The following is a 16,078-nucleotide window of genomic DNA, read 5'->3' as shown; positions in this document are numbered from 1 at the left end:
CAGTAGTCGAGGCGGGAAATTATGAGGGCATGGATGAGGAGTTTGGTGGTGGCAGGGGTCAGGAAAGGGCGAATCTTACAGATGTTACGAAGGTGGAAGTTGCAGGACTTTGTGAGGTTTTGGATGTGGGGAGTGAAGGAGAGTGCGGAGTCCAGGGTGACACCCAGACAGCAGGCTTGAGAGGTAGGGTGAATAGTAGTGTGGTTAACAGTGACCTGCACATCTGGGAGGTCCAGGGATGACCGGGGTGGGAAGATCATAAATTCCGTTTTGTCTAGATTTAGTTTTAGGAACCTAGCGGACATCCAGGAGGAGATGGCAGATAGGCAGGAGGAGACCTTGTCCATGGTAGTGGTGGATATGTCAGGGGTGTGGAGATAGATTTGGGTGTCATCTGCATACAGATGATAGTTAAAACCCATGGAGGAGATAACCTTGCCAATGGAGGATGTGTATAGGGAGAACAGTAGGGGGCCAAGGACCGAGCCTTGGGGGACTCCCACTGAGAGGTGGTTGGGGGTGGACGAGGACTCATTGAAGGAGGTCGTGAAGGAGCGGTTGGAGAGGTAGGATGAAAGCCAGGTCAGGGCGAGATCGTGAATGCCCATGGATTGGAGGGACTGGAGGAGTAGGGGATGATCTACTGTATCAAAAGCTGCTGAAAGGTCAAGGAGGAGGAGAATGGTGTATTTACCTTCAGCTTTAGCTAAGGCAAGGTCATTGACCACTTTGGTGAGAGCCGTTTCGGTTGAGTGGGCAGGCCGAAATCCAGATTGCAGTGGGTCTAGTAGTGAGTTGGCATTGAGGTACTGGGTCAGGCGTTTGTGAACCAGACGCTCAAGGAGTTTTGAGGCGAAGGGGAGGAGGGAGATCGGGCGGTAGTTGGAGGGTAGCGAGGGGTCGAGGGAATAGGCAACTGTCCCTGCGTACAGCAGGGACAGTTGTCTCTGTGTAGCTGGGTCCGTGTTTTTTGCTACTGCGCATGTGCGCAGCACGGATCTCAGGCTATTCTCAATTTCTCCCTACACCTCTTATCTGTATTGCAGACCCACATCACACAGAGGCTACTTGCCTGTAATGTGACTCCTGTCCCTGCCAGACTCATACAAGTCTCATACAAGTCAGAAAGCAGCCCTCCTGGAGTCTAGGGACTGTCAAAAACTTTCCAATTTGTTTAACACCTTATCCAAACATACAGTCATTATAACAATGGGGAGAGATCAGACAGATTTTTGCCCATGGACCCTCCATGCACAGCTCTGCATCATGCTGCCCTCTAATTGCACTTTTATCAGCTAGCCCAGTGTTTTCCATTGCCTTACAACAAAGTTAAGTTTCTACAGTCCCTAAGCTGGCTGTCAGGATTCTCTTTTTATTGGGGCCTCCTGATGACTCACTGTGTCAACAAGCAAAGCTGCAGGGGATTTGCATAAGCAGGAGAAAGTCTCCCATTGATCTCAGGGAGCCTTGCCACGGCAGAGAGGGTGTGGCTTATCAATATAATTGTATATTATAGTTTATTCACATATTTTTGTACATATATTGTATTGTTTTTGCCTACAATTTTTTTGTTTTTATATTCTGAGTTCAGTTCCTCTTTAAATGTAAGCGCCCCCCCCCCCTCTGGGCTTAACCTTAACCACGCCCCTCAAACCTAATGTTAACTGCCCTCCCCACCTAACCTTAACTACCCCATGCACACCTAACCTTAACCCCCAGCTCCAATCCTCTGGAAAAAAATCCCTATTTGTAGCCATATTTTCCAATGATTTTATATGGTCTGACACCTGCAGGGAAAAGCAGTATAGTAAATTTAGACCTGACATATTCTGGCAAGCAGATTCAATTGCCAGATCCCTACAGTATACCTACATCCCGAGTGACATCATCAAAGCCACAAAGACGTAGCTATCCGACTGCCCTTGCAGCCAGCTGTGCTCGATCGGGCACAGCTGGCCCCCAGCACTTTCAGCTGCAGTACTAATTAGTGAAAGGGAAGCCAATTAGAGACCACCCCTTTCCCCCCCATGCATGAAAGATCACTGCAGTAGCCAACTGTTTTTTTTATTAAATAGGGACATAGCTAAAAAACTGCTTTGGTCCAAAAGGGGGAAACAAGGTCTGGATGCAATGTGGTTACATTTGTTGAGAGACATTTCGGCAACTCACACCTTCTTTGGTTTTCCATTGCAGTTCAATTCAGCAGTGTGGGGGCCATGACACACAATATTTATTGGACGACGCAAGCCAAAATTCCCCCCATGTCTGCTATTTATATAGGCACCTATGGCAGCACCCAAATGTTCACCGATCGTGGGAGCCACATTTCCTGTTTCCACTTTTCACAAATGCAGGGTACAGTTTTCAATTTCTTTCAAGTAAAGTTAAAGTAGATCAGTTAAAGACTGGGGACCCCTAATCCGGTCATTGGTATCATATGACTAGAGTTGGCAACATTTAGCAAAGGAGAGAATGGAAAAAAATACACTATTTCTCCAATTCCATGCCCTATAGTTTTAAAATAAACAATGCTACTGCAAATAAAACCCACACATTTTGTTTGCCCATTTAAATACTAAATAATAATAATGACTGATTGGCGCATACTTTGACATCTGATCTTTGGGAGCATGCGTTTGACACAGGATCCAGGTAGAAATGAAACACAGTAGACATAAGATGGCTGTGGCCTCATCTTCCCAAGTGATAGCAGCATGGCTATTTCCTTACCCCGAAATAAGCTAAGTATAAGCATAGTCATCTCTCATCTGGTCTCCATAGATCTCCATAGACATAGTTTACATAAAACTATTCATCACACCCACTGAGGATGTGAAGAATGTAAATACTACAGTCACTGGCGGAACTACCGCCCCTGCAAAGGTTGCAGGGGCAGTGGGGCCCAGAGAGAAATAAGCCTTAGCGGGGGCCCGCGGCTTTGGGACCCACCCGTATGCATCAACAAGCGGGCGGATGCGACAAAACGTTTTTGCTTTGAGCAGCAGCTTAGTTTAGAGTGCGGCGGCGGGCACCAGGATCTGGGGGCACATGTCTTTACTATCTCCTGCTTGGATGATTTCTCGGCCCCTGGTCCCCGCCCCCTCAAGCAATGCCGGAAACACACAGGGGAACATAATCCCTTTCAAATCCAGGACCTTTATGCAGGCCAGGAGGCAGGAGAAAGAAGATGTCATGCTGCCGCAGCTGCTTGTAGTAAGAAAGTGTGTATGTGTTTGTGTGTGACTGTGTGTGTTTGTATCAGGTTGCTGTGTGTGCACATTGTTTGTGTGTCTCAGGGTGCTGTGTATGTGTACATTGTGTGTGTGTGTGTGTGTGTGTGTGTATCTCAGGATGCTGTGTGTGTGTGTATCTCATGGTGCTGTATGTGTGCACATTGTGTGTGTCTCAGGGTGCTGTGTGTGCACATTGTGTGTGTGTCTGTGTGTGTGCTCATAGTGTGTGTGTGTGTGTGTGTGTGTCTCAGGGTGCTGTGTGTGTGCACATTGTGTGTGTGTCTGTGTGTGTGTCTCAGGATGCTGTGTGTGTGCACATTGTGTGTGTGTGTGTGTGTGTGTGTGTGTGTGTGTCTCAGGGTGCTGTGTGAGTGCACAGTGTGTGTGTGTGTGTGTGTGTGTGTGTGTGTGTGTCAGGGAGCTCTGTGAGTGCACATTGTGTGTGTGTCTCAGGGTGCTGTGTGTGTATGTGTCAGAGTGTTGTGTGTGTGTGTATATGTATATATATATATATGTATATATATATATATATATATATATATATATATATATATATATATATATATATATATATTTTGTGTGTGTGTGTGCGGGCTAGTTGTTGTGTGTCTGGACTGGGACTGAGCCTGAAGCTGTGCTGTTTACCTACTTGGCGATTTTTTTTTTGAGTAGCGAGCGGTCGTTTATGCGACGTGGGTACACGCACAAGATTACGCGATCGTCGTGTAGTGTCGCACGGTGATCCCCGATGACACTGCGCAAAGTATTGCGAACGCTGGAAGTCTTGTTCGTGCCATCATCGAACGCCGCTTGACCCGCCAGCAGGAATATTAATTGCTGGATGCTCGCCGGGAGGAAGCTGTCATCGGTCGGGAGGTTTGGATGGGTTGGGGGGCCCGATACAAAGTTTCGCAGGGGGGCCCAGTGGTTTCAAGTTACGCCCCTGACTACAGTATGCAAATGCTGCGAACTGGCAGTTGACAACAAGAAAATGCACAGATAGCCCAAAAATTGCATTTCATTGCAGTGATATGGCAACTCCATGATGTGAAAAACAATAAAATCTAATACAAAATAGTAACTAATGAAATTTGCCACCCTTGTAGGGCTTTAACCTGTGAAAATAGGGAGACATTAATGAGGGAAAATCAGAACTGAGAACATGGCATGTGTGAGTTGCCTAGCAACGTCTGGCATCATAACACTCCTGAGTGCTACAACACGCACTGCATCTGATGAACTGATGTGGAACATTGGCAACAGTAGAAAGGGAATAAAATCAGCAACTTACACAAAAAAGGGCATAATCTGTATCAAGCTGTCTTTGTTTGGTTTGGCAGCAAATTCTGGCAACGTCTGTATGACCTTGTTCATGACATTTCTTAGGTAGATCTGCAGTTGTTTCCTCCGTTCTTCCACAAACTTTGCATCCTAAAAACAGGGAAAAAGGAAAGTTTTATTTGTCTCATCCATACTGCATATAGCTTTCCCTGATCTTGATCTTAAATAGTAGCAGTAGGGTATTGTACCGTGTTAGCTATCAGTAAAAGCAAGAAGTTTTAAATCAGGATGATACCATTTATTGGATAACCATCTCATCTTAAAGAGACACTGTAACATCAAAAAGATCCCCTGGGGGGTACTCACCTCGGGTGGGGGAAGCCTCGGGATCCTAATGAGGCTTCCCACGCCGTCCTCTGTCCCACGGGGGTCTCGCTGCAGCCCTCCGAACAGCCGGCGACAGACCCGACTGTCAATTCAATATTTACCTTTGCTGGCTCCAGCAGGGGCGCTCTGGTGGCTGTCGGCTCCGAACTAGACGGAAATACCCAATCTCCGTCGGGTCCACTCTACTGCACAGGTGCCGGAGACTTGCGCCTGCGCAGTAGAGCAGACCCGACAGCGATCAGGTATTTTCGCCTACTTCGGAGCCGACAGCCACCAGAGCGCCTGCGCAGGAGCCGGGAAGGTAAATATTTACGTCGCCGCTGTACGGAGGGCTGCAGCGAGACCCCCGAGGGACAGAGGACGGCGTGGGAAGACTCATTAGGATCCTGAGGCTTCCCCCACCCGAGGTGAGTACCCCCCAGGGGACGTTTTGATGTTACATATTCTCTTTAAAGAGAATCTGTATTGTTAAAATTGCACAAAAGTAAATATACCAGTGCGTTAGGGGACATCTCCTATTCCCCTGTCACAATTTTGCCGCTCCCTGCCGCATTAAAAGTAGTCAAAAACAGTTTTAAAACGTTTGTTTATAAACAAACAAAATGGCCACCAAAACCGGAAGTAGGTTGATTTACAGTATGTCCACACATAGAAAATACATCCATACACAAGCAGGCTGTATACAGTCTTCCTTTTGAATCTCAAGAGATCATTTGTGTGTTTACCGTCCCCCTGCAGCTATCCTCCACTGAAGAGTGACAGGCTGATTGTTTCTTCCTGCAGACAGCTCTGCCATGTTTGTAATTCCTCATGTGACAGCCCAGCTCCTTTCACAGCCTAACAGAGGAGGATTTATCCAGCTTGTAAAAGGCAAGCAGCTCTCTTCTCTCACTGACAAGAGAGCAGAGACAGCTGCCTAATCTAAATAACACACAGGCAGTGCGCATAGAGGGGACCTGGAGGGGGGCGTGCATAACAGATCAACAACACTGAAGAGTTGGCAGCCTTCCAGACACAGGGCGACAAATCCGACAGAGGAAAGAGAAGTTGATTTATTACAGAGATGGTGATAGTAGAAAGTGCTGCAGTAAGCCAGAGCACATTAGAATAGGTTTAGGAACTTGTAGGATAGAAAAAAGGATGACATTTTTGTTAGAGAGTCTCTTTAAATATTAACAGATTTACCCTATAACTCGAAAGATGGCAAGTGCCAACAGTCTGCAATTATTTACCCCCTATTCCCAATCAAGATTAGCTCTGCAGAGATCTGCACTTATACCTTTTGCATAGTTGCTCCTGGAGTTAGATGTGTTTTGCTTGATACTATACTAAACTATGCATCTTGAGTACTGCTACGCCCATGGCCCCCTGTGCCTGACATGTTGATCTTAGGGAAGAACAGCCTATACTGATCATAGTTGTTCTCAAAAAGATAAGCTAACAATTGAGAGGTCTTTCATTTTTATTTTATTGATTGAAATTAAAGTTAGGCCCTTTATACTGGGCCGATGCAGTATTTTTACCCCACCGCAGCCCAATGAAAGTTTATGCGGCCATTCATACAATGTGGAGTGGAGCGATACGACGGAAGTGACGTTTTCCCCAACACAAGGACAGATCTACATTATCATGTGGTTCTGTGGCGACGTGCAGCAGACCAAAAGACATGCAAGTGTATGGCGACGCAGTGGCATGCGGTGCCGTTGTAGCGTACATGCACGGAAGCAAATTTTTACAATACGCTTCCGTGCACTTCCGTATTTCCAAAACAGGAAGTGAGCGCAAGCGAGTGTCCCTTCCTGTTTGGCTGTCAGCCAGAAGGGGACCACCGCGTATTAACACAGTAATCCCCGAAGGCCTGTTTTTGGCTGTGCTGCACCGCTACCACCAGCCGTTAGTCTGAAACTGGCCTCAACGTTTTTATTGAATCCAACCTCTGAAAAATGTCTAATAATGTAATCTTAGCATTAAAGTACAATATTCAGTCTTCATGCCATCTGTACAACCTCACAGATGTAGGCACACAATAATGTCAGTGACTTGAATAGAAAAAGTCATACATCTAGGTTACAGCTTATTTACACTAGCAATATGTCCTTGGAGGTGACACTAGCACATATTGTCATGCAAAGCTTTGCAGTGCCTGACAATTGATATACTGTTGAGGGGGGGGGGTTTAACAATGGACCAACTTTTATAATACACGGTTTCGCTAACAACAACAATCTTGGCTCTGGCTGGATAACTGTGAAACTTGGTTTACAGAAGATAAGTATGTGGTAACTTGTACACCTTATTAACACCTAATTTATCATCAGGGGGCCTCCTACCACCCATAGAGAAATGAAGGTTGCAACAACTGTCCTCATTTTATAAGATGCTAGTTTGCTGGCTATACAGGTGGCAATTAATTTCCTGTCCTTTGTCACGTGGCTTTTACCACTTGACAGAGGATGGAGACACCATCTGAAATGGCGACAGTCCGTTGTGGTGGAACTTAGCTTCAAGGTACCACTGCTTATTCCACCTAGTGGTGTATCCACTGTTAGCAGCAGGAGCTCTACCTACATGAGTTAGAATTACATCTACTCTGAGTACAAATGTAGCTGATGTTATTCAATAAAGTGAAATCTGAAGTATTCCAGTGCTGGTAACAAAGTTTATTCTGAAGTATAATAGTCAGTTATTGTCGGACAGACTGGACTGTTGCATAGAGTGGATTTAACAGGAGGTGTGTCTTCTGCCTAAGAACTAATAAGGAACAGCTTGTGCACATCTGTTCACATGTTTTCTTTTATTGGGCATGCGTGGTTTGTGAACTGACGCATACACAGTACAAAGGCGCTTGTTCACAAGTATGTGGTATCTGAGTCTTGGCTAAGGGCCGGTTTACACATGCGCTTTGCAGCATCCGGGACCCCTTGTTAAACGCTCCCATTTAAGTGAATGGGAGCATTTGTATTGGTCAACATATATTGTTTACTGGCATTTGTGCGAATGCGGCATTCCAATCCCGATTTTCCCCATTGTTCCAAGCAACCCTGGACGCTGCATGCTGATTACTGCCGTGTGTTCCTGTCCCTCTGCGGGGATGAAAAATGCTGATCACGACGGGAAGCCGCCAAAAGCCCGTGCAAGCCTCCGACCAAGACGCCGCTGGAAGCCGGGCAGAAACCAGTGTGAACCAGCACTAAATATGCAGAGCACTAACAGCCAAATGGATAACTTAAAAAAATAATCAATGTGGAACTGGAGTGAGGCCAGAAGAAACCAAGAGAACAGGAAGGTAAGTCATACTAAAAGGGACAGCACCACAATATGACATTTAGCACATGTTTATTTTCAGTACAAGTTTGCTTTTAGTAAGTAGTACAGTGTTGAAAGACTGAAATGAGCTCTCAGTTGCTTATAAGTTATTTCAACCTCATACTTTACAGTATAGCCTGTGCAGTATAAGGTTAAACCAGACTGAATGCCATTGCTTAAATGTAGAGATTTAGCAAGACCAGTTTGAACTTTAGCTCAACAGATTCCTGTTACATAATATACCTCAAGGACATCATGTTCTTATACTTAAGACTTCAGGATAAAGTAAAGTTTTAAAGGAAGAGATTAAGAAACAGTTTCCACTATTGATGCAAGTATTCCACTTGTGCTAGGTACTACGGCAACAGTCACCTGCATTGATTTTAACAGGAAGTTATCAGAATTATTTTGCTGGTGTGTTTTACTACGCCATGGTTGGAAGCCAAAACCAATGGAATGCTTTCAAAGGTTTAGCATTAATAGTTACTCACTTTTCGAGGGAGCTGGGTAAATTGCAGGCAGGTGCTGGAAGTAGTGAGGTGGCGATGCACACTCACAGTGCAGCGCCAGCCAGTCAGAGTGTGGCGAAAGGACAACAACAGTGTCCATGCCCCCCCCCCCCCCCCCCCCAAGGCACTTCACAAGCATGAATGAGAATGGCAAATGCACCTGTGGCCCCGCCCCTACAGCAGTTCCTGTGAATTTGGAAGGAGGAGGCATCAATGTCAAGTCAGACCGACATTTGCTGAGCAGCCACGATTGCCAGACAGAGGTGCCCAAGGGAGAAGGGAAAGGACAGTAAAGAGGAGAGGACAGAAGAGAAGAGACACAAGGAGCCTGGCTGTAGGTGAGTATCTGTCTTATTCTTTATAGGTGTGCACCACTATTTTGGCATTTAGGGGTATTCAGGGAATATTAATAACAATGTTGGGGGGGGGGGTAATTATTTTTTTGGGGGAAGACTATGCAAGTCTGCATGACAATGTATACGGATGTATGGGTGGGGTAGAAGGATTCTGCCCAAGTATGTTAAGATTGGGGTAGTGGTATTTAGGGAATCACAACGTGGGGGTCTAATTATTATTTTTTTTTTGTGGGGGGGGGGGGGGGGGAAGACTCTGCAAGTCTGCATGATAATGTATGGATGGGGATGTTGGTTTATCCCTTTGATTCATTCGCTTTCAAAGTATCTTGCAACTCGAAAAAGTGTGGATACTCCGGTCTGCAGGATGACTCGTGTGCCCACCATTTGAAATACTATCAATAAGACTGTTAGAGGACATTATTCTATGAAAAATACTTACATATTATATCTAGGTACAGTGGCGTAACTACAATTCATGCTCCACCCCCAGCAAAACTTTGACCGTGGCCCCCTCCCCCCATGTTCACTCCCCTTTCCCTACAAGTATGGCCATCATGATTTTCACACCCATGACAAGCGTAGCCCCAAAAACACCTGATCTGAAGTATAGTCCCCTGTATGAGAGAAAGGGAAGATTAGTAGTTGGGGATGGGGGGCACAGCTCTGGGCTGCTCCCCTATACTCATTGGCTTAACAATACCTAAAGACATCATGTTGCCGCAATTTTTTGTTGACTGTAATTTAAACAGCTTTAGAACAGAAAAATACACACAATTGTTATCTTCACTGTACGGATGAGTCAAAGGTCTTAATATGTATGGCAGACAGTGAACAAGAGTTTACTTTAAACTGAAGCAGATCCCCAAGACAATTCATATTGTTTTTGCTTTGAACTGACAAATAGATTTCAATATAGACACTACAAAAACAAAAGTTTAAGAGCACATGAAAGTAAATAAACAGACCCAGATTTCATACTTTTCTTTAGGTTTGTAAATTGGCTGTTTTCACGCTGCGACATACGAAAGCTTTTATGACCTCTAAAAAAAAAAACTATGTTGAAAAAACACAGAAAGAGACTTTTAATTTAGCAGCTGCGTTCCCTATACAGCCTAGATGTGCATGCAAGGATAAGAACATACTCTGTGGGAATAGAGGTCTACTCTGTAAGTTACCAAGCATTTGTGGCCTTATTTAACAAGAGGTGCATGAAAAGTGCTAACTTTAATGTGCATTGACCCATACAAAGCAATCAAAATGTATTTTTCTTAACTCATACTAGTACTGATCAAACATCACCACATAGCGTCTCACACAGCAATACTTTCAGTGTTTTTCTAGCTAATGGTAATTCTAGCAAAAAAATAAAACAAAATAAAAAACAAATTATATATACATACAGTATTCACAAGGATACTCCTACATACGGTATACAGACTATGACAAGCAAAACTATCTGCAATCTATAACAAAACTTTGATAAATAAGAAAACAAAGAAGTATATTAAAATGACAAAATAGCCTTTACAGAGGAATTGTAAAGATAATTTTTTTTTTTTACAAAACAAAGGAAAGGAGTGTGTTCTGAGGAACAGAAAAAGAGATAAGCAAAAGAGACAAAAACAAAATTAAAAAAAAACCTACAAAAACCTCTTACCCCATCAGTGTTGTATAGAAAAATTGGCTCATGCAGCATGGGAGGAATCATATTTACTACTTGTGTGCAGAGCTAGAAGGTGCTTCTTTTATTTATTTAGTTAAAGACATGCCCTTTTTTGGCCTTGTATAGATACCCAAATTTATCCAGATCGCTTAGGGTCCTGTTTCACACTGAAAATCGCTGCAAAATCCCCACTATCGTATTTTCTGCCTTATGAGATGCTCCGGAATATAAGACACACCTAGGTTTAGAGGGCAAAAATCAGGGGAAAAAAAAATTATATATATATATATATATATACTAAACCTGGTGCATCTATATTTCAGGAGGGTCTTGTAGATGTTCTCCCCCAATGAATGTCCTCCAGTGTCCCCATGTGTCCTCCAGTGTGTGTGTCTGGGTCCCTGTATACCTTATCTAATCTATACTGGGGACATATACCTATCTAAGCTATACTGGGGCATATACCTGTCTAACCTATACTGGGGGCAACTATATGGGCTACCTACACTGGGGGGGGGGAACCTATAGCTGGCTACCTATACTGGGGGCACCTATACCTGTCTCCACATCGGGGGCGCATTTTACGCCCTCGCCCTGGGTGCAATTTAGCCTAGAAACTGCTAGAATTTGGCCCCACCCACATCACGTTTTGGCCATGCCCACACGCTGCTTTCAGGATTCCCCCCCTTAAAAAAACCTGGATTTGCGCCTGACTATAGCACTAGTGGCGATAGTAATTCAGGGATCCGGCAGCATATCCTGCTGACGCTCAAATCCTGCGGCGTTAAATACTATCCCTTCCGTGTCGAAGCAACACGGAGGGGGAATAGTATTTAACACTGCTGGGGATTTGAGCGGCAGCAGGCTGAGCCGCCATTTGGCTCATCCTGCGACCAGCTTACCGGCGGCACAGTAATACGTTCGCATATACTGTATGTGTGTTGAGCCTAAAGGTGCGTACATACGCACTACCAAATGCAACGACGGGTCCGCCGAGCCCTCCCACTGGGCGGTCATTTAGCCAACAGTAATGTGTGTGTACGCGCTGTCGGCAGACTGATAAGGCTGTTTCTGAACGATCCGCTTAGCGCCAGACCCGTTGATGCCGCTGGTAGTGCGTGTGTACGCACCTTTAGGCCTATGGATGATAGCATATTCTTCATGTTGCCTCAAAATAATATTTTAAATCCTTTCTTCGGCCGGATCCACACTATGCTTTTGTGAGCGCTTTCATTTTATTAGTGCTTGTTAAAAAATCGCTCCAATTCACTTTCGCGATTACGTACATTTTTCGCGTACGCGATCGCGGCAATTGCAGTGATTTTTACCGTGATTTTAATGAAAGAAAATGGGAGTCATTTTTTAACAAGTGCTCAGCAAGCGCTAATCAAATGCAAGCTCTCACAAAAGCGCTTATAGTGTGGATCCAGCCTTCGTGCCAGTGGAGACTCTACACATATGTTTTAAATGTTATATGATATATGGGTTGATTCACAAAGGTTACTTATTTTTCACCTTAACTGTAAGGAGTGCTAATGCAGGAGATAAACAAATAAGTAGAGACAATTCATGAGATAAATAGATAAGGAGAGCTAAACCATGATTTATTCCCGTTAAGGAGAGTTATACAATGAATTAAGTCAGTTAAGGAGAGCTAAACCATGATATAAGTCAGTTAAGAAGAGTTATAAAATGAATTAAGCCAGTTAAGGAGAGTTTTACAAAGAAGTCAGTTAAGGAGAGCTAAATCAAGAGTTAAGTAATTTAAGGAGATATACAGTGGGTTGCAAAAGTATTCGGCCCCCTTGACGGTTTCCACATTTTGTCATATTACTGCTACAAACATGAATCAATTTTATTGGAATTCCACATGAAAGACCAACACAAAGTGGTGTACACATGAGAAGTGGAACGAAAATCATACATGATTCCAAACATTTTTTACAAATAAATAACTGCAAAGTGGTGTGTGCTGTAACGATTGCGGAATGGTCTCCGTGGTCAGCGCACCAGGCGTGCGCTGACGCGGCGGATTTCCTCCACAAGCGTATAATTGAGGACACCCAGGCTAGGTGCTATGCACCTGCAGAGGGAAATTCCTGTCGGCAGGTGGAGCTGTGGAGTGCAGAGGAACAGCTCCTCTGCCCTACCACACACGCCAGACAGGAATTGTACGAAGGGAAGAAACGCAATCGCAAGAGAAGCGATTGAGAGTGAGCACAGAGACAGATTGTGTGTGTGTGCATAAAACTAGTCGCCAACCCGCGACTGTGCACACACCACAGCAGATAAGAAGCAGGAACGCGATCGCGAGAGGTGCGATCGCCAGACGTGACACAAGGCTACAGCAAGGCGGAGCACAAGAGTAGCAAAGGCACAGCAAATCATACAATGAGGAGATACGTAAAATAAAAAACGCTAGCTAACCGCAAACACCGCACTCATTCGCAACAGTGCACGCGGTTATGCGTGGTCTCAACGTGATAAGCACAATAGAGACAAGCACGCCTAACTAACCATCGACAGACAAACATGAAACAGGGGACGCGAACGCTTGCTTAATGGTTACCTCACCGAGCCTCCAGCAAGCGGTCGTAGCAGACAAGACAGACACACGAAAACAGGGACAAGCGAGAGATAGGATCCACAGCACTAGCGAAAAGTGGCTAGCGCGATCCAGGTACACAGTAGCAGAACAGAAGGATCCACAGCACTAGCGAAAAGTGGCTAGCGCGATCCCAGGAGACAGAACAGAAGGATCCACAGCGCTAGCAAAAAGTGGCTAGCGCGATCCCAGGAGACAGAAGAGAAGGATCCACAGCACTAGCGAAAAGTGGCTAGCGCGATCCCAGGAGACAGAACAGATGAGGTAGGCAGAAACAACCGCTGTTCCAACCTACACTCCAGACTCAATCAGGAGGATCCACAGCCGCTAACGCTTCGGCTTGTGCGATCCAAACACAAGACAGACGGAACAGGCAGAACAGATAATGCAATCCTAACTGCACTAGGGAACCTGCCTAGTGCATTCCCACGAATTACACTAAGATAACTTTAACAAACGGGAATGGCTGACACTCCAGGAGTGTCCATCAGGAACAGACCATGAAAGGGAAATGTCCAGCAAAGCATTCTGGGAGCAGAATGCTTTTATAGTGCCAGTCATCAAAAGAAGGCAGGTAACGGATTTGCATGACTAATGTATGCAAATCCCTCAGCAACACAAGCTGCACAACTGACAGAAGGTCTCCTTTCCAGAGTCCTGCAGCAAGCAAACCTAAACAATGGTCAAAGGGCTGCCTGCCTGCGCAGGCAGCTGAGCGGATTCTCACATGTGCATAATTATTCGGCCCCCTTTGATCTGAGTGCAGTCAGTTGCCTATAGACATTGCCTGATGAGTGCTAATGACTAAATAGAGTGCACCTGTGTGTAATTTAATGTCAGTACAAATACAGCTGCTCTGTGAGGGCCTCAGAGGTTGTCTAAGAGAATATTGGGAGCAACAACACCATGAAGTCCAAAGAACACACAAGACAGGTCAGGGATCAAGTTATTGAGAAATTTAAAGCAGGCTTAGGCTACAAAAAGATTTCCAAAGCCTTGAACATCCCACGGAGCACTGTTCAAGCGATCATTCAGAAAGGGAAGGAGTATGGCACAACTGTAAACTTACCAAGACAAGGCCATCCACCTAAACTCACAGGCCGAACAAGGAGAACGCTGATCAGAAAGAGGCCCATGGTGAATCTGGACGAGCTGCAGAGATCTACAGCTCAGGTGAGAGACTCTGTCCATAGGACAACTATTAGTCATGCACTGTACAAAGTTGGCCCTTTATGGAAGAGTGGCAAGAAGAAAGGCATTGTTAACAGAAAGCATAAGAAGTCCTGTTTGCAGTTTGCCACAAGCCATGTGGGGGACACAGCAACCATGTGGAAGAAGGTGCTCTGGTCAGATGAGACCAAAATGGAACTTTTTGGCCAAAATGCAAAACGCTATGTGTGGCGGAAAACTAACACTGCACATCACTCTGAACACACCATCCCCACTGTCAAATATGGTGGTGGCAGCATCATGCTCGGGGGGTGCATCTCTTCAGCAGGGACAGGGAAGCTGGTCAGAGTTGATGGGAAGATGGATGGAGCCAAATACAGGGCAAACTTGGAAGAAAACCTCTTGTAGACTGCAAAAGACTTGAGACTGGGGCAGAGGTTCACCTTCCAGCAGGACAATGACCCTAAACATAAAGCCAGGGCAACAATGGAATGGTTTAAAACAAAACATATCTATGTGTTAGAATAGTCCAGTCAAAGTCCAGATCTAATTCCAATCGGGAATCTGTGGCAAGATCTGAAAACTGCTGTTCACAAACGCTGTCCATCTAATCTGACTGAGCTGGAGCTGTTTTGCAAAGAAGAATGGGCAAGGATTTCAGTCTCTAGATGTGCAAAGCTGGTAGAGACATACCCTAAAAGACTGGCAGCTGTAATTGCAGCAAAAGGTGGTTCTAGAAAGTATTGATTCAGGGGGCTGAATAATTACGCACACCCCACTTTGCAGTTATTTATTTGTAAAAAATGTTTGGAATGATGTATGATTTTCGATCCACTTCTCACGTGTACACCACTTTGTATTGATCTTTCACGTGAAATTCCAATAAAATTGATGCATGTTTGTGGCAGTAATGTGACAAAATGTGGAATGTGGAAGACTTCAAGTTTTCCACACAACTAACAATATTCAGGCCTTTCTAGAGTATCCGTTCTTTCAGTTGGTGGTGGTCGGGGGTGGGGCACAGCCTTTCATAAGCTAGCTGTTTAAGTTTGGACAGAGGGTCAAAAGTTACAAAACACTACCAATTTTTCAGGCGTTTCCTATTATGGTACAACTATAAATATCCTACTGTATGTTGGGAACATTTCATGCAGCGGCTGAATGTCAGTCCTGGGGTGTTACGGAATTTTTCCAGGTCTTTAAAAAATGGTTATACCTTCCTTTTTGAAACACATAGACAATTGTTTGACCTCCCCTCCTAGTTTTTCTTAATATTTACACAGTTACACACAACTTGGTTTCTATACCACTTGTGCTCTCGCAATATCCTATCATAGGTATCTTGAGAACCCAATGCCTGCGGGTCTAACCTTACAATTGGGCTCCTCCTTTTTCACTTCTAAAATTGTGCCCAATGTAGGACAACTTATAGCCAAATAGTCCAGTGGCATTACGGATATGGACTACAAGGAATGGGAAGATGCCCTTGATTCCCACCACCTGCCCTCCATTTATACCAATGAAAACGTATTCAGTTTTATATTCTCAGACAGACCTACTTAACTCCT

At 44.8% G+C, this 16,078-nt stretch overlaps 1 protein-coding gene across 7 annotated transcripts in view; it reads right to left on the bottom strand.

The window, feature by feature from the left end:
• The window catches only part of SNX29 (sorting nexin 29), an 875,170-nt gene that overhangs the window by 172,079 nt on the left and 687,013 nt on the right, over window positions 1–16,078 (bottom strand). For all 7 annotated transcript variants that reach the window (XM_068244702.1, XM_068244708.1, XM_068244703.1 and 4 more), the window contains exon 20: window positions 4,525–4,664. In XM_068244702.1, coding sequence (XP_068100803.1) covers window positions 4,525–4,664 — 140 coding nt within the window. The remainder of the gene's footprint in view (window positions 1–4,524; window positions 4,665–16,078) is intronic.

This window comes from Hyperolius riggenbachi, chromosome 7, assembly GCF_040937935.1.
Source record: "Hyperolius riggenbachi isolate aHypRig1 chromosome 7, aHypRig1.pri, whole genome shotgun sequence".
Lineage (NCBI taxonomy): Eukaryota > Metazoa > Chordata > Amphibia > Anura > Hyperoliidae > Hyperolius > Hyperolius riggenbachi.
Note: the sequence above shows the minus strand (reverse complement) of the source record. Positions and strands in the feature narration are given on the sequence as shown.